This window comes from Platalea leucorodia (assembly GCF_965183815.1).
Source record: "Platalea leucorodia genome assembly, chromosome: 18".
NCBI classification, from domain to species: domain Eukaryota; kingdom Metazoa; phylum Chordata; class Aves; order Pelecaniformes; family Threskiornithidae; genus Platalea; species Platalea leucorodia.
The window spans coordinates 7,630,626-7,652,373 of NC_138840.1; the positions used below are offsets into that span (position 1 = coordinate 7,630,626).

At 59.9% G+C, this 21,748-nt stretch overlaps 1 protein-coding gene across 1 annotated transcript; it reads right to left on the reverse strand.

Annotated features, from left to right (window-relative positions):
* Positions 1-7,009: 7,009 nt before the first annotated feature.
* Positions 7,010-11,469, reverse strand: RIMS3 (regulating synaptic membrane exocytosis 3; the record flags this gene model as incomplete). The annotated part of the gene is made up of 6 exons (XM_082329390.1): positions 7,010-7,222; positions 7,445-7,584; positions 7,705-7,806; positions 9,475-9,587; positions 9,718-9,859; positions 11,250-11,469. The coding sequence occupies 6 exons, from the start codon at positions 11,467-11,469 to the stop codon at positions 7,010-7,012; spliced, it is 930 nt and encodes a 309-aa protein (XP_082185516.1).
* Positions 11,470-21,748: the final 10,279 nt, after the last annotated feature.

Sequence of the window (21,748 nt, forward strand, 5' to 3'; positions counted from 1 at the left end):
ATTGTGGCTAATGGAGTTTTGACAATCTCCCAATCTAATGGGACTCTCTTGGTTTAGGTAATTCTTTTCAGTGCAACTTGTTGGGGACTTAAGGATGGAAAATGTAAAGTAGCATGGATTTCTGTGTCCTTGCGCGGCTCTACGCTTTCGTATGATGCACCCCTGTCAAGACACTGGTCTTAGCCTTCTGGAGCAGCTGCTGGGAGGAGAGAGGCTATGGTTAGAAGTGACTGCTTGGCGGAGTTGTTCTGGGTGCATCTCTCATTGCCTCGTACCTTTAACAATCTTGGACCTTTTTAACGTAAATTTTCTTTGCCAGTGTGTGTTAGTATTCTGCCCCCTCATACTTTTTAGGGGGCTGACGCAGTTTAAAAGGCATAGGCTGTATTTAAAGATTTGTAAGGTATTGGTAAAATCCCTCGCGTGTTTTGTTTGGGAGTATAAATTCTGAATTTTTTTGATAGGATGAATGTTTCGGTTTGAGTGCTTCTAAAAAATTCATTGGTGCTTTTCTCTGTGTGCTTATGTGGGTTTGGTTTTTTTCCTGGTGCCGTTAGTAATCAAATTCAAGGACAAAGTTCAATTCAAACTTGGAGCTGCTACTTTACGAAGTGGTGTTACTAAGACAGATGTATATGTTTTTATATTTGAGGTATAAACTTCTGAGATTAATGACAGATTCTTGAGTCCTGGACAATATCTTCAATTGCCCAAGTGCTTGTTCATCGCTTAATTTTGAGGTGGGGAGTAGGACAACATGATGGGGAAGATTATTTAGTTTTAACTGCATGAAAAGATCAAGCCCTTTTAAGAAAACAAGGCCACCAACTTCAAAGTGCTAACATTCACGAGGCATCCCTGGCCAGCTGGGTACGAGGAGGGGGGTGCTGCTCCATCCAGAGGCCCTCTGAGATCAAGCACTGCTTCACAGTTCGCACTGCAAGGGTTAGGGCAAAGCTCCCTTTTTTTTCCGCGAGCACTGGGATCTAGCAGCTATGTACAGACAGCGATCCTGTTAGGGAACGGGATCGGTGTTCGATACCTGTCCTCCCGCCGGAGGGACACCCTCTCTGCCTACTTCTGACGCTCCCCCTCTCCATCCACACCACAGGCAAAAGCTTCAGCGAGGGTTTGCTGCTCCTCCAAGAGCAGCAGCCCTGTCCTCAGCTCGTCACAGCCGAGATGCTCGCCTCCTCGCCGGCCCTTTGCGGGAGGGGAGGACCGGGAGGGGAGCAGGGCTGCAAACACCCGCCTGCGTCGGGCTAAGGGGCAGCCTTTGGAGCGCTGTGTATCTACGTGCTTTTTAGCAGGAGAGATGAGAGGGGGATAGCTGCTGTCCAGCCGGATCGTCCCTCCCTCCAGAGAAGCGCCCTGGCCTCTTGCTTGCCTTGCCCTCCAGCTCAGCAATCAATAGTGCAAGTGCTAAACGAAGCAGAGGTTGGGCTCGCAGGAGCCAGCATGGGAGCAGGTGGTAAACGCACACCCGATATAATTGCTCTTCATTGCACAGTTACAACGAAAAATAACCTGAATGTGATAGAGTGCACTAAGCGCTGGTTCTTAAAAAAAAGAGGGGAAAAAAAAGGGGGTTGAAAAACAAAACAGAATGAGGTATACCAATAACCGGAGCTGCAGACAGGCACAGTGGTCACCCCAGCTCTTGGGTCTCGGTGGCAGCTGCTGAACCAAGCCGCGCTCTCCTGGATTCCTCGATGCTGCTGCGCTCCGTTCTGGTGTCTGTGCCCGAGGCAGATGATCGGGGTTAAACAGTGTGGCGGTTATTCAGACAGCAAGACAAACACTTAGGCCCTTTACTGTACATTTTTTCCAAGTCTACTTTTAAAACCTTCATCTTCCCCAAATACGGACCAGCTCAGTTAAGGTGAGCGTTATTGTCACATCTGGTCAGCGAGTCGGTTTTGTCCAACTTCAGCTGCGTTGCACGTAGCACATCCTTACCCCACCAGTTCCAATGCTGATTGCAGACACTTCTTTTTCCATAGGGAGTCTTTTCTGCAGCCTTTCAACCTTCTGCGTAGCTCATAAACATAACTCGTGCACCTCTAACAACCAGCCAAGGGTTGGGGTGTTTTCTCTGCTTGTGAACACGAAGTAGAAGGAAGACTTCCAGTTGAAACAGCTTTGCTAGAGAAACATTGGAGCGGGCCCTCATGCCTTTGGCACATCACGGGATGCAAACCTTGTGTTTACTGAAGGGAATTTTACAGATCTGTTTGGAGGCATGAAAACCCAAAGGAAAGCAGAGAGAGCTCTTAATATCTTTTTCCATCTGTGATGCAAAACACATTTAGACTTTGAATTCAGCCATCGAGAAGAATGGTGCCTGAACACCGTTCCTTGACCTTTAAAATGCAGTTATTTTCCAAATCAGTAACCAAATGCACACCCTTAAGGAAGCTTACAGATGTGCGTTGTCCAAGCGTTTCACATCAATCTGGGAAGAAGCGTCTGAGTCAACTGGAAGAAAATAGAAGGTGGACTCTTCAGGCCTGAAAAAGCATCACCGGTGCTGTTTTTGTAAATGGTCTTCTACCAGTAAAGACCCTTAAATTGTCCTTACTGCTGCTGAGTATTTGCAAGCCCACTTAAACAAGCAAAGGTATTTAAATGTGTTAACTCCGCTCACGTGCACCGATGTGCGCAAGCACGTACAGATACAGGCTTGACTTTTCAAGTCTCATCGCTGCTAGAGCAGTCGTGTAAGACGGGGAACAGAAGTGATTCCCTATCGGCGAAGGGAATCCCGATCCCACTCCTGTAGGAAATTCTGGTCTCGTATTTGCAATCGAGAGCTACATCTGTAACTGCTTCTGAAGAAAAGGTTTTAAGAGCTGGAAAAGGCAGCTGTGGAGGGAATGCTTCCCACCGTCTCGGTTGCTCTGTGGCATTTTCCAAAGCCACTTAATAGGTTCGGTTTTCTGATCGCTGGCCAGGTAATTGGTTCTGTATCTCACTTGATTTCAGGAAAACTACGCCTAAGCGTCCTCCCCCCATGCTTTCAACAGTCCAGGACGCTGATGAAACAGGAGCTAATTCCTGATGGAGCCCAGAAGCCTGGCCCACTTTCTGGTACCCTAGAAAATTTTCAGTCACTCAGCTTTGGCAAATAAAGCCCATTCCAGGCTTGTAGAAAACCCAGGGATAACTTAGGCCTGGGCATGAAATCATGGAGTGTTTTCTGTGGTTTGCTGCGTGGCCGAGACGCTGTTTCTACTAGCGTTTAGGGGATGTTTAAGTATCATTTCAAGGCTATTTGGCAAAATCCACCCTCGTTACTCAAGTAGGGTGCCTTGATTCTGACACCGGCATCTACCGTCAGCTGTGCTGTGGTGAGGTCTTCTGTGTGTGGGTGCTGCTTGCTGCTCACTCACTGCTGGGAGTGCTGGGTATAAACCGGGCTGCAAAGCTGACTCAGTTTAATATTAATTATTCTTTCTAGGGGAAAATATCTGGAAAGTCGAACGGTTTGAATTTCCTTTCCTGATGGAAGGCAGAGGAAAGGGAGGAAATAATCTAATGCATAATACCTAGTCAGTGCAGCCACCTTTTGCAAATCATATAGTACATAAAAAAAAAAAATGCCCTTTGCAATAAAACATTCCTCCAGAAAAAAACCCTGGAGTCCAGAAGCTTGTGGTTTTTTTGGTGTGTCGCGTGTAGAAAGCAGCTGGGCGTCTTGGCTTTGTTGTTCTTGTTGTTGGAGGAGGGAAAACATCCGACATGTGGTCTCGTGCACGCAGACATGAGAGGGAGCTGATGTTGCCCTGTAAACGTGGCACGCTTCGGTCTCTTCTCCCGTTTTAGTTTTTCCACACGAGTGTAAGGTGGGTCCTGAGCCAGATGCTTCCCCAGGGAAGGGGGGAAGCCCCTGGGGGGACTGGACGCGTAGTGCTCAAAGTGAAGAAGTTAAGGTTTTGATGGGTTTCAGTTTGTCGAGTGAGTGACAAAGATTTGAAGTCACTGGCGTGGTGGCTCCGGCTTGCCGGGCTCCATGAGCAGGACGAATCGTTTCCATCGCGTTGCAGCAAAGGAGGATACACCGCTGAGGAGGAACTGGGGCGCAGTTTGTTCTGACATTAGCTCTGTTATCCACCAATGCGTCCTCAGGCTATCGACGATAAGATATAAACCGAAGTCTTTGGGTTTTCCATGTTCCCTGGAGTACCCAGGCGTGCCTTCCAGAAGATGGTTCTTTTCTCTGGATTTTCCACGTGCCAGCCAGGGCAGGTTTTTTAACTGGCGCGGAACCGGTGAGCCTTTTGCCAGACCTCGGGCATCAGCGGCTGTGGGTGCGTGCCCGGCTGTCCCGGTGTTCCCGCTGCTCTTCGTCCGCTTCTCTCCTCTATCTCAAGAAAAGCGTTACGTTGCTCTGCGACTCGCCGGAGAGCGTGACGGCCAGCTCTGTGCGGGAAGGGGCGATGCTGTCTGCACACCGGCGAGCAGAAAACACCCGCAGAGCTCCCTGCTCTGCCCGCGCTGCTGTTCCACTTCCCTGCGGACGTGGTTATTGTCCCACCACAGGCAGATTTGTCTTTTTTCCGTTGAAATAGAGCTGGTAAAGCAAAAGCAAATAACGTTAGCTTGAAGGAGCAGAAAGCTTTTCCTCTTAAGATGCCTTCCCTCACGTATATTCAAAAATCCAGCACGCCAGGGCAGAGACAGTTTAGGCTCATCCAGGCGTCGTTGACCTCATATAACTGCTTCGTGCTCTGGAAGGAACGTCGTGTTCAAAGCATTGTTTATTCCTGTTTCAGTCGTCAGGGCACCGAGTTTGCTTCCTCAAACCGCCTCGGACTGTCCCTGCGTCCCACGGTCCTGTACGTCGCCATTTAGCAGGAGCTCAGAAATCGGTGCGTATTGCTTGAAAAAGCACTTACCGCTCCAGCAGACGAGGATTTAATCTTTTACAAGGCAGGCGCTGGGGCCTGGAAGCAGAGTCCTCTCCATCCCCTGTCCGCAGCATCCAGCCTGCTCTCTTCTCAGAGGTCTACAGTGATTTTTGTTTGGTAAAGATCCAAAGTCTGCGATAGCAGCTGAAATTCCGTGACACGATGTCGCAAAAATCACGGCGGTGTCGGGTAAACCAGCCACCGAGCAGTGGAGTTTTGCTGACCCCCGGTTTTGGGTTTGTGGAGGGGACAGCTTCATCGCAACAGTCCTTTCCGTCAGGTTTGGTTTTGTTCCGTTGTGGCAACAGGTTGGAGCGGGTTCACCGTTCCTGGCGTCACCAGGAGAACCACGGGTTGGTTTTGTTGTGCTCTGTGCATTGTGAAATTCTCTGCTTTGCCAATAAATAATTGTAAAAAATCCCAACTGTGCTGTGGGTTGATTCGTGTTAAAGACTGAAGGTCAGAGCCATCTGGTCGGTGGAAATTCCCCATTAACCTTTTGTCCTCTTCCAGTCTCAAGACTGCTCATCTTTTGGTGTGTTGGTTTTTTTTTTTTTCTCTCTTTTGGAAACTGATCCTTCAGGACAGTCATTGTGTTAAGTATATTTTATGAAGAAACCAGAGTTTCTAGTGGTGTCTCCCCTGAGTATTTTCAGCAAATTTCATTAGGCACCTTCAAAAAAAGCTTCCGTAATTCTCGGTTTTGCTACAAGAACTGGTCCCTCAGGGGGAACCAAAATGCTGCTTTAAAAACAAACAAACAAAAACATACAAACAAAAAACCCAAAACACTCATCCTGATAATAAATTCAAAGCATCTAGTCCTTTGTTCGTAACCTCTCAGTCACCCGAATTCCAGATCAGCAGAAGATGCTGTTGAGATGTTCCCCTGTAGCGTACCAACAAGTCGAGAGTTAGAGAAAGGTGCGTCCTGCCGCGGGGTCTGGCAAACCCTCCGCTCCTACCTGAAATTCAAGTGTCGAGGAGAGCGTCCCAGACCCGAGGAGAGCGTCCCGGAGCCCAGGAGAGCGTCCCGGAGCCCAGGAGAGCGTCCCGGAGCCCAGACCTCGAGCTGGCCCTCGTGGGATGGAGGGGCTGGGAGCCAGACGATCAACCAGCACCACGGTACTCCTGCTCCGTCGCGTCACCTTCTCCTGACTCGAATTTTCACGCGAGGCATCACAGAGTTTCTATTTTGGGTCTTGCTTTGGCTGTACAAGACCACGGTCAGTGGTGAAACACGAGGATAAGACCAGCGTATGCTTAGGTGAGGTGAGTGCACCTTTTTCTGTTCTCTCTCGCTTTGGCAATGTCACTGGTCACAGGCTACGTGCTACCAAAACAAACAAACAGAAAAAAAAAAAAAAACCAAGAAAAATGGCCACCAGAAGTGCTTGCTCAGTGTCGCAGGATTTGTGTCAGAAAACGAACAAAGGGGAAGTGACGGGCAGATGTTTCCGGGCGATCCGGAGTCTCTTAGATATTGCAGAGAGTGAGTGTGTTGCTAGCACGTGGCAAGCTACATAATAGAAGATGCTACATTCCTTGAAAAAAAAAAAAAAAAAATAGTGCTGAGTTGGATTATTTCTGAGGTTTTTCTCTTTGAAAAGCTACCTTTTCCTCAGAGGCAAGGAAATGAAATCGAAGGAAAAGAAACCTCGTCTGCATGCTGCTTGCAGCGGCGCTGAACGACTCAGACCTGATGCTCTCACGGGGCGGTCAGGAGAGAAACGCGTCGCTTCGATTCCTTTCTGCCGGGGCGATGGGACGAGGCGCGGTAACAGTCTCGGGATCGGTCGGCAGTCGCGGCCCTCGGTCTGCCTCACGGTAGGGTTGGTTTGGTTTTTTTCTTTGCTTTTCCTTCCCCCTGCCTCAAAACGCACGGCCCTCGCTCCCTCTCCAACGTCCCCCTCTGCGCGCCGGGACGCGTGCTCGGGGAGGGGCGTCTCGAGAGCAGGTTTGTTTCGGGAAGGAGATTTTTTAAAAAAAAAAAAAAAAAAAGAAAAAAAAAGGACAGGATATTTACAGCTATCCACTAACAGTTTTGGTAGGTCAGGACGTCTCCTTTCCCCTCCCGGCCTCTCCCACCAACCTGCCGCCTACGGGCAGGAGGGGCTGGTGGAGCTCTCCAGGGAGGACTGGGAGAGGCGGCGCGTCAGAGGTCCGATGCTGGAGTCGGCCAGCGAGGAGGTGGGGAAGAGTTTGTACCAGCCCGTGACCGCGCTGGAGAGATCGAGCTCCTCCAAGACGATCTGGGCCATCCCCATGAAGCACTTGTGGTCCATGCGCCCGTAATCTCCCCAGACGATCACCTGCGGAGCGGAGACGGCGTTAGGGGAGCTGCCCCGCTCGCCGGCTGGGAGTTTTGGGGAAAACTCGGCAAACTTAGCGTGCCTGGCTGGGAAGGACCCGCCATGATCGGGATGGGGAGGCTACGGTCTGAAGGACAGCAGTGAGGATGCTCGGTGTCTGTGCCCTGTCCTTGCTCCCCTATTCCCTCCCCGTCCCCAAGTGTCCGTGCGGGGAGTAGTCACCTGCAGGACTTTGCCCTGGGGGCTCTCCTCGAAGAGCAGAGGCTGCTGGTACGACGGGTCGCAGGTTTTCTTCACCACCTTGGTCTTCTTCTTGGCCAGGCAGACGCCGTTCTCCAGCAGGTAAACTTTCACGTAGGTGGCTGTGTTGGCAAACGGGCAAGAAACACTGACCCGGAGCAGGCTCCCGTCATGGTCCCTGCACAGCGCCCGGCCCCATCGCTCCCCCTCCGTCCCCGAACCCTCCCTCTCCAGCCACCTACCAGGGACGGACTTGGAGCCCATCTTCGGGATAAGTCCCCTTGCCTGGATCACCTCCACCTCCAGCTGCCCGTTCCGGTCAGCCATACCAACGTGGACATCACCTAGGCGGAGGGACGAGACAGGCTCAGCACCCTCCCCGATGGCCACCTCCCACCAGGGACGGCCGCAGCCGGGCTGGTCCCCAGCAGCTCTCCCTTTTGGTGCTGCCAAAAAGCAGGTGGGAGATGTCAGCTCCGGGGCTGGCAGCCTCGGCACCCCCACACCGCCGCCTGCTCCCCATCCTCAGCACCCAGCGCTCAAGCCCACCGAGCATCCCACCACTGGGTGCGTGATTTATTGTCAATTTGGAGGAAGGACAAAGCCGAGCTGATGGAAGACGCTTGGATTTGAGCAGCGAGGAGAGAACCGGGTGGCAGCCACCTCCTCCCCACCCTCCCTGCCAGCTCCATCCCACAGCAGCCTTGCAGGGGGATTTTTTCCCTCGTGATGGGAAAAGGGGCTGGGATTAACCGGGGCTGTGCCTTGGCCAGGCAATACCCTCAGCCCAGGGGCAGGCGAGACCCCGGGAAGAGCTGGAGAGTCTGGGACAGGAGGGGTCGGTGGCTGAGCACCCCACCGGGGCCAGCACCCACCAGGGCACTTCACTGGGGTCCTTCCCCGCTCCCTGCGGAGGGGCACCTGCAGGAAAAAACGTGGCCGGGCGCCTCTTGAGCTCGGTGTGAAGTTGTTCTCCCACTTACGCTGTCCCGCTCGTACGTACGTACGTCCCTTGGCTGGCGGGTCCCCGTCGCTCGCTGCCTTGTGGCCCCGGGGAGGGGAGTGGGGACGGGGAAGGGGCGAGCTGACGTCCCAGCGGGGTTTAATAGGAGCGAGATGAACCTGGATGTTCTCAAAACACACTTGGCATTTTAACAGCAAGTCAGGGCCAGCACCAGGGGCTGCGCGAGGAACCGGCCGGCGGGAGAGGAACGAGCTGATGCCGCGGCGGGGGAACAGCAGGAGCCGTAGGGATTCGGCGTGCCGCGGGCACTGCGGGACCTCACCCCAAGGGAAGCCGGTGGTGTCCCCTCCCGGGGAAGGTCAGCAAACCCAAAGGGGTCCAACTGCCCCTGCCCTGCCCTGCCCTCCCACCGGGGGTTTATGTGGGGCCAGCAGGACCAGGTCCCTGTGCTGCGGGGACGGGGGACCCTGGTTACTGTGGCCCCCCCGGGGCAGCTCTCCCCATTCCCGGCAGCTCCGGCCCCTCAGCAGGACATGGGGCAGACACCTTGGTGTGCCCTCGGAGCAGCCAGGGACACGCTGCTGCTGGCTGGAAATTCAGCCTTAGGGTGTGACTTTCTATAGCCATTTTGGATGTAAAAGGGAAAAATGGAACAAAACGCAGTTTTGTTGGGTCCCCTCTGCGGCGGGATGCTCGGAGGAGCTGATGCGCAGCAGAGGGGCAGAAGAGACCCTGGGGAAAGGCAGAGCTGCTGCTTCCCCCACGGGTGTCCTGCCCTGAGCCCTGACGGGGGACGTTCCCTCTCCTCGCGGAGCCGGCAGCGGGAGCAGCGGGGCGAGGCCAGAGCACCTGCAAGCCATGCACCCGCCCAGCACGTGCTTAGCAGCGAGGGACGCTGCTGGGATGGAGCCTGTGCCCCGAGCCGGTGCCCTGCGCAGGAGCACACGGCCCCTCTCCGCCCCGCAGCCCCTTCCCCCTTGCTGGAGCGTCCTCTTGCACAGCCAGCACCCACCTCCCCGGGCAGGGACCCCCCGCGGCCGGCACTCACCCATCGGCGGGGTGGCCAGCGTTTGCCGCCCCACCAGCTGGCCCGGCCCCAGCCCGTCGAGGAAGTCGCTGAACTGGCTCTCGGCGCCCAGCCGGGTCGTGGGGAAGATGAACCTGCGCCGGGGAGAGCAAAGGGCTTTCGTGGAGCATCGGGCTGCCGGGTCTCAGGAGCGATCCCCCAGGAGCACAGGGAGGGTGCCCAGCCCCAGCGCCCGTCCCCCCGTGCCACCCCGCGGTGCCTTACGTGCCGTCGGAGCTGTTGCTGTTGGTGCTGCCGTCGGTGGACTCCCGGCTGCCTTGCCGGGTGAACCTGGTCCTCATCTCCACCGCGATGCCGGTCTCCGTGCTCCTCCGAATGTTGCTGCGCAGCTTTTTGGGGCCGCCCTCTGGAAGCCGAGACAGGGGGTGAGCCGGGGAAGCGCTCGCTGCCTCGGGACCCTCCTGCGGGACGGGCGTCAAACCCGACGGAAGAACCGGGGTGCCAGGCACAGCCGGAGCCTGCCCATGTGCTGCTCCCCACCTTCGGTACGTTATCCATCGCGATTTATGCAGCCTTTCCCTGGGGATGAAAGCTTGCAGGGCCCCGCACGGGCACGCGTCCCGGTGCCACTCGCACCGTGCTGGGAAAGCCATGGGGTGCCCGTGCTCGCCGTGTCCCAGCCCCGTGTCTCTGCAGCCTTCACTCAGCACCGATGCCATCGTGCCTTCGCGTGGCTGCGAGCCCACCTGCACCTCAGTCATCACCCCCACGTGCTGAGACCTGCCAGGCTCAGCTCACATGTGCTGACACCATCCCAGCCGCCTGGCCTGTGCTGCTGCAGAGCCACCTCCCGGCCTCCAAAATCCCCGGGGCCCCCTCGACATGTGCCCATGTCCCTGTGCCGCAGGGACCCAGTCCCAGTCTGGTCGGCGAAGTCTCCCTTTCTCCGCGTGGTTACACCGTCCCCGCCGCCACGCGTCCCAGGCGGTGGCAGATGGCAGAAGGAGGAGCGTGGCCCGAGCATCCCCCCCAGCATCGCCGGCAGCCCCGCGAGCATGCGTGTCCCAGCACCACGCCACCGCTGCTCCCGGGGGAGCCAGGTTTGTCTTGGCAATTCGGGGCTGCCGCCGTGGAGGTGTTGGCCTGATCCCGGCAGCACCCCCGGAGCGGGCGCTGCTCACCTGGGCACCGGCAGCCGGGAGGGCCCCGGTCCTGCCGTCCCCAGGCGCGGTTCTGCCCGGCTCCGGCAATTTTTGCTTGGCTTTTGGGGATAATTATACCCCTTCAGAAACACCTCGATGTGCAGGGCTGGAGGGCTCCAAATTAACTCCTCTCCTTATAGAACATCTCCCGAATCACGAAATGCCAACAAGAACCAGAATAAAAAAGCAATAACTAGAGAAAAAGGCTGCACTAAAATGAGCTTTTTGCTTCCCCCGCCTTTTAAAAAGCTATTTTAAGCATTTAAATATTTCCCAGAGCCAGACCATTTGACAAGTCCTTTCTCCAAGTTCCCTCCCTCCCAGCCCTGCAGCTGGGACTGGCCGTTACTGGGGGGGACGCTCAGCCCAGACCCCCTGCGCTGGCAGACCTCCGGCAACGTCCCCGCCTCGGGGTTGCAAAGGGTTTCGGCACCTGGAGAAGCGCCGGTGTGCCGGGGGGGGATGTACAACGGGCTTTTTTAGGTGTCTTTGTCAGACACGGGCAGCTAGAGCATTGCTTTGGGCAGACAGGAGCGTGCAGCTCTCCTAGAAGCAAAGGGGGGCCGGCAGTGGCGGGGGGCCGCGGCAGCTCACCGGTCTGGTTGAGCTGCAGCGTGCTCTTGCTCCACTGGGACAGCCCCACGATGGCCACCATCTTGGCGCCCAGGCTGGAGCGCCTCTTCTTGCTGGCGGTCATGGTGACGGAGTCGGCGCTGCCCCGCGCGCTCTTCTCGATGTTGTACATCTCGCCGCTGATGCTGGAGCTACGGATGACATTCCTGGCCGCCGAGGAGCTGGCATCCCCGTTGAACATGGTCAGCCGCTCGCGCGCTCGCCAGCCCCGGCTCTGCTGGGTGGGATCAGCTGCGGGGGGAAGCCAGGGGACGCGTCAAGGCCAGCAATGCTGGGCGATGGCACTGCCCATGTCACCGCGCTCCCACCCAGAGCAGCCCCACGGGGATGCACGGTCCCCTGAGGCACTTACAAAGCCATGAAATTCAGGTGGCACAACGCAGCAGGACCGTTTTTTCCCACCCGTGGGGCAGGGGCTGGCGCAGGGTGCGGCGAGGGAAGGGGTGCAGGACCCCCGTGTACCCACCAGCCCTGCCCCGGCACCCTAGGGCAGCCGGGCAGCCCCTGACGGCCAGGAGAGACCCACCGGTGGGCAGAGGGCTCGGTGCATCACCAACGCACCCAGCTTGGGAGCAGGAGGGGACCCTGGGGCTTGGGGACAGCCCCGTCCACCCCTGCTGAAGGCGTCCAGGTGAAATCACAACCGGCAAAGTTCCTCCCGTGCATCTCCTTCTCCGAATCCCGGCTGCAGCATCCCTAGGTGCTGCTCCGGGCGTGCCTCTGCTCCACCCCGAGATGGCTGCCTGCCACGGGGGCTGGATCCAGCCCCAGCCCAGCAAACCACACCGGGCTGCTGCTGGGGCCCACCGTGACGCCCCGGCAGCAGACGGTGCCTGGAGGGGCCCCGCAGATGTGCCGAGGGTGCCGGGGTGCCACGCTGCCGGGGACCGGGGCGTTCGCCGGCGGCAGAGGCTGCGACGCGGCTGCCAGACCTCCCACTCGGCGCAGCGGTTGCTGCCTTCCCTTCCCCATGAATATTTAAACTCCAGCGGGACGGGAGCATCCATCTTCCAAGGAAAGGTGAATTATTAACTCCAGGCCAAGTGAAGCCACTTTATGATAATGGATGGAGGCAGCGCCTGGAAAAATATTTCTCTTTCATGAGAGAGAGACGGCCACAAACGTGGAGGATAAGTTATGGCCAAGAACGGAGGAGCGGGGCAAGGCGGGGGGCTTCTGCTGCCCGCTGCCAGCGGGGGAAGGAGTTTTGCAGGGGCACGGTTGGGCCGAGACATGATGGGAGCCGTGGGCTCGGCTCCAGCACCGCTGAACTTGTGGATTTACCAATTACAGAAGGGACAGAAACAGGGCCAAGTGGGCGATTAGTCATTAATATCATGAAGGAGCTCCCAGAGAGCTGCAGGCGTCCCACGCTTCCCTTCTGGCTGGTGTTTTCCTCCCCTGCTCTGCCCAGGCTCCCTCGGCGAGCGCGTGGCAGTGACCCACCGATTTCACCCTCCACTCCTCGCGCCCAGCACCGCTTGCCGCTGAGCGGGACCCCGGCACGGCCGCTTGCGTTTGGCAAGATTTGGGGTGCGCCACAACCGTAGCACGCGCTTCCCCTCGTGTACGCGTGTGCACGTGGGATTTTTCTGCCTTTGCTGATGAACAGACGCTTGCACGAGCGCTCACGCCCCTTGGATAAAGCCATCGGCACCGGGCGAGCACCAGCTCCGCGGCCCGGAGCTGCCCCGGCATGGCCACGTGCCGATGGGAAGCGAGAGAGGGGAGAGCAGCCAGCAGCGCTCACCCTACGCTCAGCGTCTGCTCGAGGAGGGGTCGGGGCCGAGCCACAACCTTTGGGACCTTTGGGACCTTTGGGACCTTTAGGGTGAGCATTTTCCAACGTCACCCGCCGCTCTCTGGGCTCCAAACCCGCTGTGGCTGCTCGCAAGGGCTTGGGTTTCTCTTCGGAAGCGCCTGCCGCAAGGAATGGATCCCAACCGCTTCCCCAGCCGCAGCCCCAGCGCACCCTCGGTCGCACGCCGCTCCCCTTCCCCGTGCCTCAGTTTCCCCAGCTGCAAACCCGATGTTAGTCTGTGTCTAAACAACCGCACGTCCCTTCGCACGAGGGCTCAGCTGGGCGCAGCGCCCAGCCCAGGCCTCTCCACGCGGCGTTACGGGCAAGAAGGGCTGGGGCACAACCAAGCCCTGTTATTTCCATGGCCAGGGACACACAAAAGGCTCCTGCTGCTGTTTTCCCCGCTCGGCGCTTCAGCCGCCAGGAAAGCTCCGGGCTCTGGTGGAAGCAAATTAGATCAGGAGAGCACAGCGCTAATGGGATCATTTCCAATGCAACACACACAGGGATAATCCACCGCAAAGGAAGGGGAGCGCACGCTCCTCAGCCCAAAGGAAGGATTTTCTTTATCCCGCCTGTAATTTTACCCCTTATCTATTTTCACAATCTGCTCCTGGCCTCTGCGGGAGTGGGTGCAGGATGGGGAGATCGGGGAGGTGCCTGGCGCTTGTTGCTGAGCCGAGCTCGGCCGGAGACCATGCCCAAGCACCAAGAGCACCGGCGCCCACAGCTCCCACCGCCGAGCCGGCCTCGGCACCGCAACAGCATCCTTGGCCGGCACAGGCAGCCCTGGTGCTGCCTCTCCCCGGCTCCCTTTCCCCAGCAGCGGGTGGGGGCTGTGGGAACGGCACCAGGTTTCCCTTCACCCCCCGCTCTGTATTTTATTTATTCTCTATATTGCAAAACACCGGGATTTTCAGAACAAGCCAACGCACAGCTGCAGCAGCGGCTGGATCGCATGCAAGCCCCCTCCTTCCCTGCCATGGAAGCACAGCCCCGAGCCGCCGGGGTGGGGGGCAGCGCCCGCAGCCCCCGCCAGCGCTTACCGCCGCCACGCACCGTCCTTGCGGGAACCGACAACAACCACCACGAGTGCCGAGAAGTTCTCCAGCGAACCAGCCCCGGTTTCCCGGCCAGCTGGGATGGCTGCGGGATGCATGGAGCCACCGGGCACCGGCTGAGCAGCCAGGAGAGGTGTCATGGCTGTAGCATCCCCCCGGCTGCTCCGCTGCTCGGTGGACACGCAGCCAGCGCCCGGCACCGATGCACAACGCACAGACGAGCACGACCAGCGGGAAAATGGGTTCCCTGTTGCATTTCAATCGCTGCTGTGGCGCAGGAGCCCCAATGAGGCTACCGGGGCCGAGCCCTGCGCTCCCCACACTGGCACCCCGAAGAAAAAGAGGAGACGGAGGCATCTTACCGCCCTGCGCCGGTGGAGGAGGACTGGGCAGCGCCGGCCCCGCTCTCCCCGCCGAGGAGGCTCAGCCCCCCAGCCCCATCCCCGGCTGGAGACGGAGGGTGACGGGTCTGGTTAATCTTTAAAGGGTTCTGGAGAGCGGGGCTGTGCCGGCGCTGCTTCAGCATCTCCTTCAGCATCTCCATGGTTACATCGCTGACCCAGTTCTCCTCCCAGCCCCAAGCAGGGGCAGAGCGGTCCAGCGGGGTGGGATGCGCCTCGGCGGGGCTGGGGGCATCCCTGTGCCAGGTTTTGGGTGCCCGATGAGCCCGCTGCATCTCCCAAGCCAGGCGTCACGGACCTGCCAGGGGACGCCGGAGCTGGGAAAAGTGGGGAGCGAGGTGGCACAGAGGGTGGGGGGTCACGGGCGAGCCCGGGGAGCCGACAGGACCGTACGGTCCCGCTGCCGGTGCATCCCGCTCACCGGACGGTGTCGGGGGCCGCATGTGGCGAGGAACAACGCGGGGCTGCGAGGGAGCCCTGGCCCCCAATATCCCCCTGAGACAGAAATGGGGGGCAAAATATTGATGGGAAAAACTGGGTGCTTTGACAAAGGCTCTGGGGAAGGAGGGAGGAGCCCGGTGGGTGCCCCCACGCAGGTGGGGAACAGCCCCTGAGGGCGGGTGGGGAGAGGAGGAGGGAGGTGATAAATGAGCACCAGGCGGTGGGGCTGGCTGGGATGCTGCCTCACTGGGGAAGGGGGCAGAGGGATTTTGGGGGCTGTCGGCTCCCTGGAAGCCCCCAGGGTGGGTGTCCCTGGGAGAGACGGGGCTGAAAAGCCCCGGCAGCGGGGCAGCAGGTCCTCTTGCCCCCAGGCTGCCCCGGCCCCTCGTGCTGGGGCTGCCTCCAGCCTGGAGGGAGAGTACTGAAATGCTGCTGACGTCTGGAGCAGGTAGGCCCTAAAATCAGCACTTTTGGGGAAAGAAAAGCTTGTTAGAGCTCCTGCTACAAGGCCCTGCCAGTCCTGAGCAGGGCACAACACGCTGGGGCAAGCCACGGCGGCCCAGCTCACAAGCACGTGCTCCTCCTTGTACTGGGAAATAAGGCAAGGGCTTGTTTCCCCTAAAAGTACTTAATTCTAATTAATTGCTTCAGGTTTGATAGGCAGTTGCTCATATAAATTTAATTGCCCGGCAAGAAGTATAATTCAGTGCACATGAGCTGAGAACTTGCAACTCCAGCTACTGGAGTTACGCATCTCATTGCTCAGGCAGGTTATAAAAGTTATATTCTGGCTGAAACATGCTGGAGGCACAGCGTTAATCCTCCTGCACAATCTCCATGGGAAATAGAAACCTTGAAATTAAAGGATGGCTCCCTCCGTTTGTGGGAAAAGCGGAGCTTAGAGGGGAGAAGTTTGGATGGGGCCGAGCCAGGGCTGCGCTCAGGGATCCTGCGGGAGCAGCTCCCGTCCGAGGGGGCTCCAGCCCACGCCAGCCCCTGCCCGTGCACCTGGAAAAAGGCCTGATGCTGTGCGAGCGAGGTTTAGCAAGCCTGCGCCCGGGAGGAGGAGGAGGAGGAGGAGGGCACACAGGGCAATCCCGTGGCATGCTCCTGCCGGGCTGCTCCTGCCCAGGTGGGAGCAGGAGGACAAGACACCGGAGCTGCTCAGCCACTCCATCCAGCATCGGAGCTGCTCTCCGGGAGGGATGGCAGAGCAGCACCAGAACCGCTTGTGTCGGCAGTGCTCCGGCACACGGGGCTTTGCCGAGAAGGCGACCGCGCAGCCCGGTCTGTCTGTGGCAGCTGGAGGTTTTCCACCGGGGTGGGAAGTGCTGGTGGTCGCGGCGTGGGTGAAGAGCTCGGTCCCCTGCACAGACCTGCCGATGGGATGGCGGTGACAGCGGCCAATGCTGGGGCCTGGGGACATCCCGACGGGCTGAGAGATGGCTTCATGGAGACCAGCTCCTCCAGCGACCCGAGCGACGCACGGCACCTCTCCTGGGACGAGCAGTGGGATGGCGTGCCTCAAGCCCGGGAGCGGGTTGGGTCTCAACAGCCTCTCTGCTGCGGGCGCTCTCCTCCGCGCTGCCGTGCTGCTCCTTGCACATGGATGGACCGGGAGCGACAGATAACCGGAGCCGCGGCCCTGCCTGGGGTTCTCCAGCAGTGACAGCGTGACACGCAAGAACCGACTGTCCCGTGCCGCAGCGTGCGTCTTCCTCGACCCCGGCTGTGTCCACACGCACCTCGCCCACGGTGATTTCCTTGCCATCCCCATTCACAAAGCACATGGCCGCCTCCAGCCAGCCTGGGTGCCGCAGCTCCAGCAGAAGTGATGCTCCTGGCAGACGGGATCCATCCGGGAGCACCGTGACAGGGAACCGAGCATCTCCGGGAGGGACAGGCAGGAACACGGCATCTTCCTGCACCCACCTCGCGGCCCTCTTTCACTGGGTGGGGGGACGAGTGGGGGAGCTGGGGACACCCATGTCTGCCCCTGCCTGGTGGCCTGATCATGGCCTAAGTCCCCTCCAAGACACCAGGAGCCCAGGGCCAGTGCCCTGACCATGCAGTCCCTTTCCCCCATGTCCCTGCGTGACGTCTGCCGCTCGGTTAAATCAGATCTGTGCTGAATCCCGTCGTTTCCTAGGCAACATAAAAGAATCAGAGGAGCAAAAGCCACCCGGCGGGGCTGCGGCTGGGGGACGGCCAGCTCCCGCCGAGCCCAGCTTGCCAGGTTAGCTGCCCGGCAGGCGAGGGCTCATGGCACTGCGGCAAGTACCGGGGCATCCCTGATGGTCCGGTCTCATCCCGCAGATGTGCTGCCTGGACCAGGCTCCCTGGTGCTGTTTTTGGCCGTGATGGGCAGCTCGGGAGGGAGCAGGACCTCGCTGGGGACGTGCACGAGCAGGCGCCTTGGGTAGCGTGATGCTGCAGCCATGCGGCCCCAAAAACTGGGCCACTTCCATGGGGAGGCAGCGGGGATGGAAAAAACCAGCCCAGGGCCTTTGGTGGCCCCCGGGATGGGTCAGGGATGGCATCGCCTGTGCTCAGACCCCAACCCCTCACCTGGTGCTCGGGCAGTGAGGGCTTGCACCGCCACGACGGGGCCGGGGCTGGTACCGATCTCCGCCGGCACGGAGGGGCTGTGGAAAGGAGCTTTTCCCGTTACCCAGCAGCCGCTGCCTTCCCGGCTGCATGGCTCCGAGCTCTGCAATGCAGCTCACACCGCTCGTCTGCTGTGTGTGAATCCCATCAATATTTCATGGAGCTGCTTCCTCCAGGGGAAGGACTGCTATCAGCTCTGGCTTTCTGCTGCTCCTACCAGCGCTCCTCTTCTTGCAGGGAACATCTGATTTCCTTCCACCGGTGGCCAGCACCCAACAGCCCCCCCTTTCCCTCCCCTTTCTGCATTAGCAAATATTGCGTTGCCTTTCAGGGGCTCTGTATCCCACATGGGCAAAGAGCTCGGAAGTCCCCTCGGGTTCAAATCAAAGTACTGACCATATTCTGTCCCTGGCCGCTTAAGCCTGCCCGCAGCAGAGGTGCCCAACGCTACAGCTCCGTGTTGGACTCCCCGGGATCAAGCCGCCAGCCCCGTAGCTCCAGGATGGGTGACCAAACCCACCCACACCCCCCGTGGCCCCCTCCCAGCTCCATGTCCAGCTGCAGGATGGTGAACGTGGCCCCGTGACAGCTTGGTGCCAGCAGCCCAGACCCTGACCAGCTGGGTCTGATCCACCCTGCCTGGCCGCATCCAGCCCAGGTCCCAGCTCGCTCCAGAGCCCAGCAGGAGCCGGGGGTAAGGCAGGCTGTTTGCAGAAAAAGTTGCTTTTTAAATGCTAAGGCTGCACTATTACAGCAAAGCTTCTTAAGGGATCAGCAGAAAACTTGCTTGCCGTAGGAAGGCTTCTGTAAGCCGGAGTGATGCCAAGAAATGGCGGGAGCCTGGCACTGCCCGCGGCAAACACCCATCGCTCTGCCGCGGTCTGCGCCTGACCTGGCGAGAGAAGCCGGGGCAGCGGTCCTGGACCGGCACCGGCACCCGCGTCCCCAGCAGAGCGGGAGGACGGGCCGACGGGGCGCTGGAGCGGCTGCTCCCGGTAAGGTGCTGCTCACCGGAGCACACGTGCCTCGGCTGGGGAAAGGGGCGATGCACGAGCGTGCCAGGGCGAAGGCCAAATGCTCTGGCATCGCTCCACCGCCCAACAACTAAAGTAGGTGCAGTTCACTGTTTGCGGGCTGAGAGACCTCCAGCTCCGGGAGTCCCTTTGCCACCGTCTGCGGGAAGGGTGAGGAGCCAGGGGAGGCTCCCACCGTGATCCCTCCGCGGTCCAGCACAGCATCCCGGGGCAGGCGGGGAGCCCCTGAACCCGGCAGGCAGCGAGCACGGTGTGTCAGCAGGGCTGTCAATCCTGCACTAAATCACTTTAAAATAATTACTAAATGAGCCTGTTTCCCTGCTATTTGAGACGCTGTGACAAAACATTTTACGTGCATTGAAACAGATGTAAGGAGACGGTGCCGCACGGCTTGGGTTTTAATAAGCAGGAAAACTGGGCATTTTCATAACCTTAAACTGCATCTTGCATCAATGCGATGCTTCCCGTAGGGCCGTGGTGCAGCGAGAGCAGGCGTAAGCCCGCAAAGGGCCCGATCCGCACGGGCTGACTCGGCTGAGCTCGAGGGGCAGCAGGAGGACGGAGTCGGGGTCTGCAGGGAAAGCTGCTGGGGATTTGCCTCCCGATTTGGGGTGCGAGGGGCCAAGCAAGGGGCAGACCAAGATGCCGCAACCTCATCCTCTGTCCATGTCCCACAAAGGTTATTGTGACCGGTGCTGCGAGGACGGGGCTGAAATGGGGACGCAGCAAGAGCCCGGGAGTGCCGTGCCCGCCGAGAGCAGCGCTGGGACGCGGGAGGCGGCGGGCGTTTGCCCTCGCAAAGGGATGTCGGAGAAGGTACATCGCTCTTTGGGAGGGATGCGTAAGCACAGCAGAAGGGCTGGCTTTCAAGAGGTGTTGATGTAGAAAGAAATGGGCACACGTCTAAATCGGGGCTGGAGGCGAGAGGCGCGGGAGCAGCTGCTCCGCTGCTCGGGGAAGGGGCCGTGCGATGCAGCCGGCTGTGCCAGGGCTGGTTCGGGCAGGCGGCCCCTCGCCCTGCGGTGGAGGGGCGGCCCCAGGGTGCTGTGCCGGGGTGCTGTGCCTCGCTGCTGCAAGCGAAGCCCATCCCGGTGCTGCTGGCCCGAGGGGATCCGCAGGCTCCTGCTCTCAGCACGCTGATGAAATAAGCAGCGCAGCCCCACGGGATGCTCCCTGTGCACCAAGTGATGCAATTCAGCCCAGGGCTAATTGTTTTGCTCAGCCTTGAAAGACCCCTCGCCATGCTTCCCAGACCCCCGGGAGCAGGCACTGGCCATCACAGAGCCCGGCACAGCCACCACCTCCCACAGGGACAACTCCGCAGCCCGGTGTGAGCGCCCACACGGTGGCCCTGGCTCTGGGGACCATTTTGAGGCGCAGAGCAGCCATGGCTCTGCAGCAGCTCAGCAGACGCGGTGGCTGGCCAGGCCCGTGCCCGTTCGGGTGCTTCCCCGCTGCGGGGGGCAAGCGATGCCCACGCTGCCCTCGGGCTTCTCCCCCCTTACTGGAACCCCAGTTATAGTAAGCAGGGAGCAGCGCAGGGGCCTCTGCCCATCCCGGGGCATCGCTTCACTCCTCACCAGTTCTTTAACAGATTTCCCTATAGGACCAGCCACAGCACCTGCCCAAAACACCACGGAGGGCAGAGCGGGCTCTCCGGATCGAGCAGAGTCAAATCCATGTACGAACCACAGGCTGGAGACACCGGGAAGCCGGAGGAGAGGTGAGTGCCGGAGTTACGTGCGCTGCTCGGTGCGAGGATGAGGCCCCGAGGCAAGCCGTCCCCAGGCAGGACCCCCCGCTTTCGCTGGTCCCTACCCCAGTTTCCCCAGCGGTGGGGACCAGGGTGGCTGGGACGGGGGTTGACGTCAATGGGCTTTCAGCGGGGATGATGGATGGCACGGGAAAGCGCTCCCGTTCCCGAGCCGCTGGCTGGGAAACGCTGCCCGCCGCCCCGAGCCGGGGAGGACTCCGGTAAACCGGCCCCGGCAGCGCCCGGCCGGGGAGCCCTCGGGGACGGGGGAGCCCTCGGGGACGGGGGAGCCCGGCTGCAGCCCCCACGCTGTCGGTGCAGCGATGTTTTCGGGGTGTTCACGTCTCTGCTCGGAGCCCGGGGTATGTTTTAGGGGTGCCTGGCGCACCTCGTTGGCAGCCGTGGGGTGCCGGGGGAGCACCGGGGCTGTCCCAGCGGGGGTCGGGACCCCTCTTCCCCCCCCCCCGGGGGCTGCCGGAGCTCCCGTCCCGCTCCTCCCGGGCACCGCATCCGCGACGGGCATCCCCAAAACCACGGCCCCCCCGCCCCTGCCGCCGCCGGGGGATGCTCCGAGGCAGGTGCGGCCGGTGGCCGCGGGGACCGGGGCTGTCGCCGTCCCGGGCTCCCGGGCGCGCCCCACCCCACCCCGCGCCGCCGCCGCGGGCACTCACCGCTGCCGCCGCCGCCGCCGCCCGGGCCCGCTCCTCCCCTCGGCCCCGGCGGGCTGCTGGGAGCGGCGGGCGGGGGAGCCCCGGGCCCGGCCCCGACGGCCCGGGCTGCCGCGGAGAGGGGCCGGCGTCCCCCGAGGGTCCGGCCCGCGGCTGCCGGGAGCCCCCGAAAAGCAACTGGCCGCGTCCCGCTGCCAGCAGCTGCGGGCTAAGAGCTGCCAGCTGCACCCCAAAAACGACCGGCCGGACCCTACACCCATCAGCTGGCTCCTAAGGGCTGCTGGCTGCACCCTACACCTGCTAGCCAGACTCTGAGAGTCACCAGCCAGACCCCAAGAGTCACCAGCCAAACCCTGCACCCATCAGTTGGACTGCAAGAGCTGCCAACCTGACCCTTCTCCCACCAGCTGCACCCCAAGAACACCTGGCCAGACCCCACACCTATCACCCAGACCCCAAGAGTGGCCACCTGGACCCCAAGAGTGGCCAGCCAGACCCCACACCCATCAACCAGAGCCCCAGGGCTGCCCACGGGACGGCGGGAGCCTCCAGCCAGACCTGAAGCGCTGCCAGCCAGTCCCTGCTCAGCCTGGGTGGCCGCGGTGCCCGCTCCTTCGGGAACATATAAACTTCCCGGCTCCGATCCCTTTCGGTTGCCACCAGAGTGTGAGCGTGGCCCTGGCGGGGGGACGGG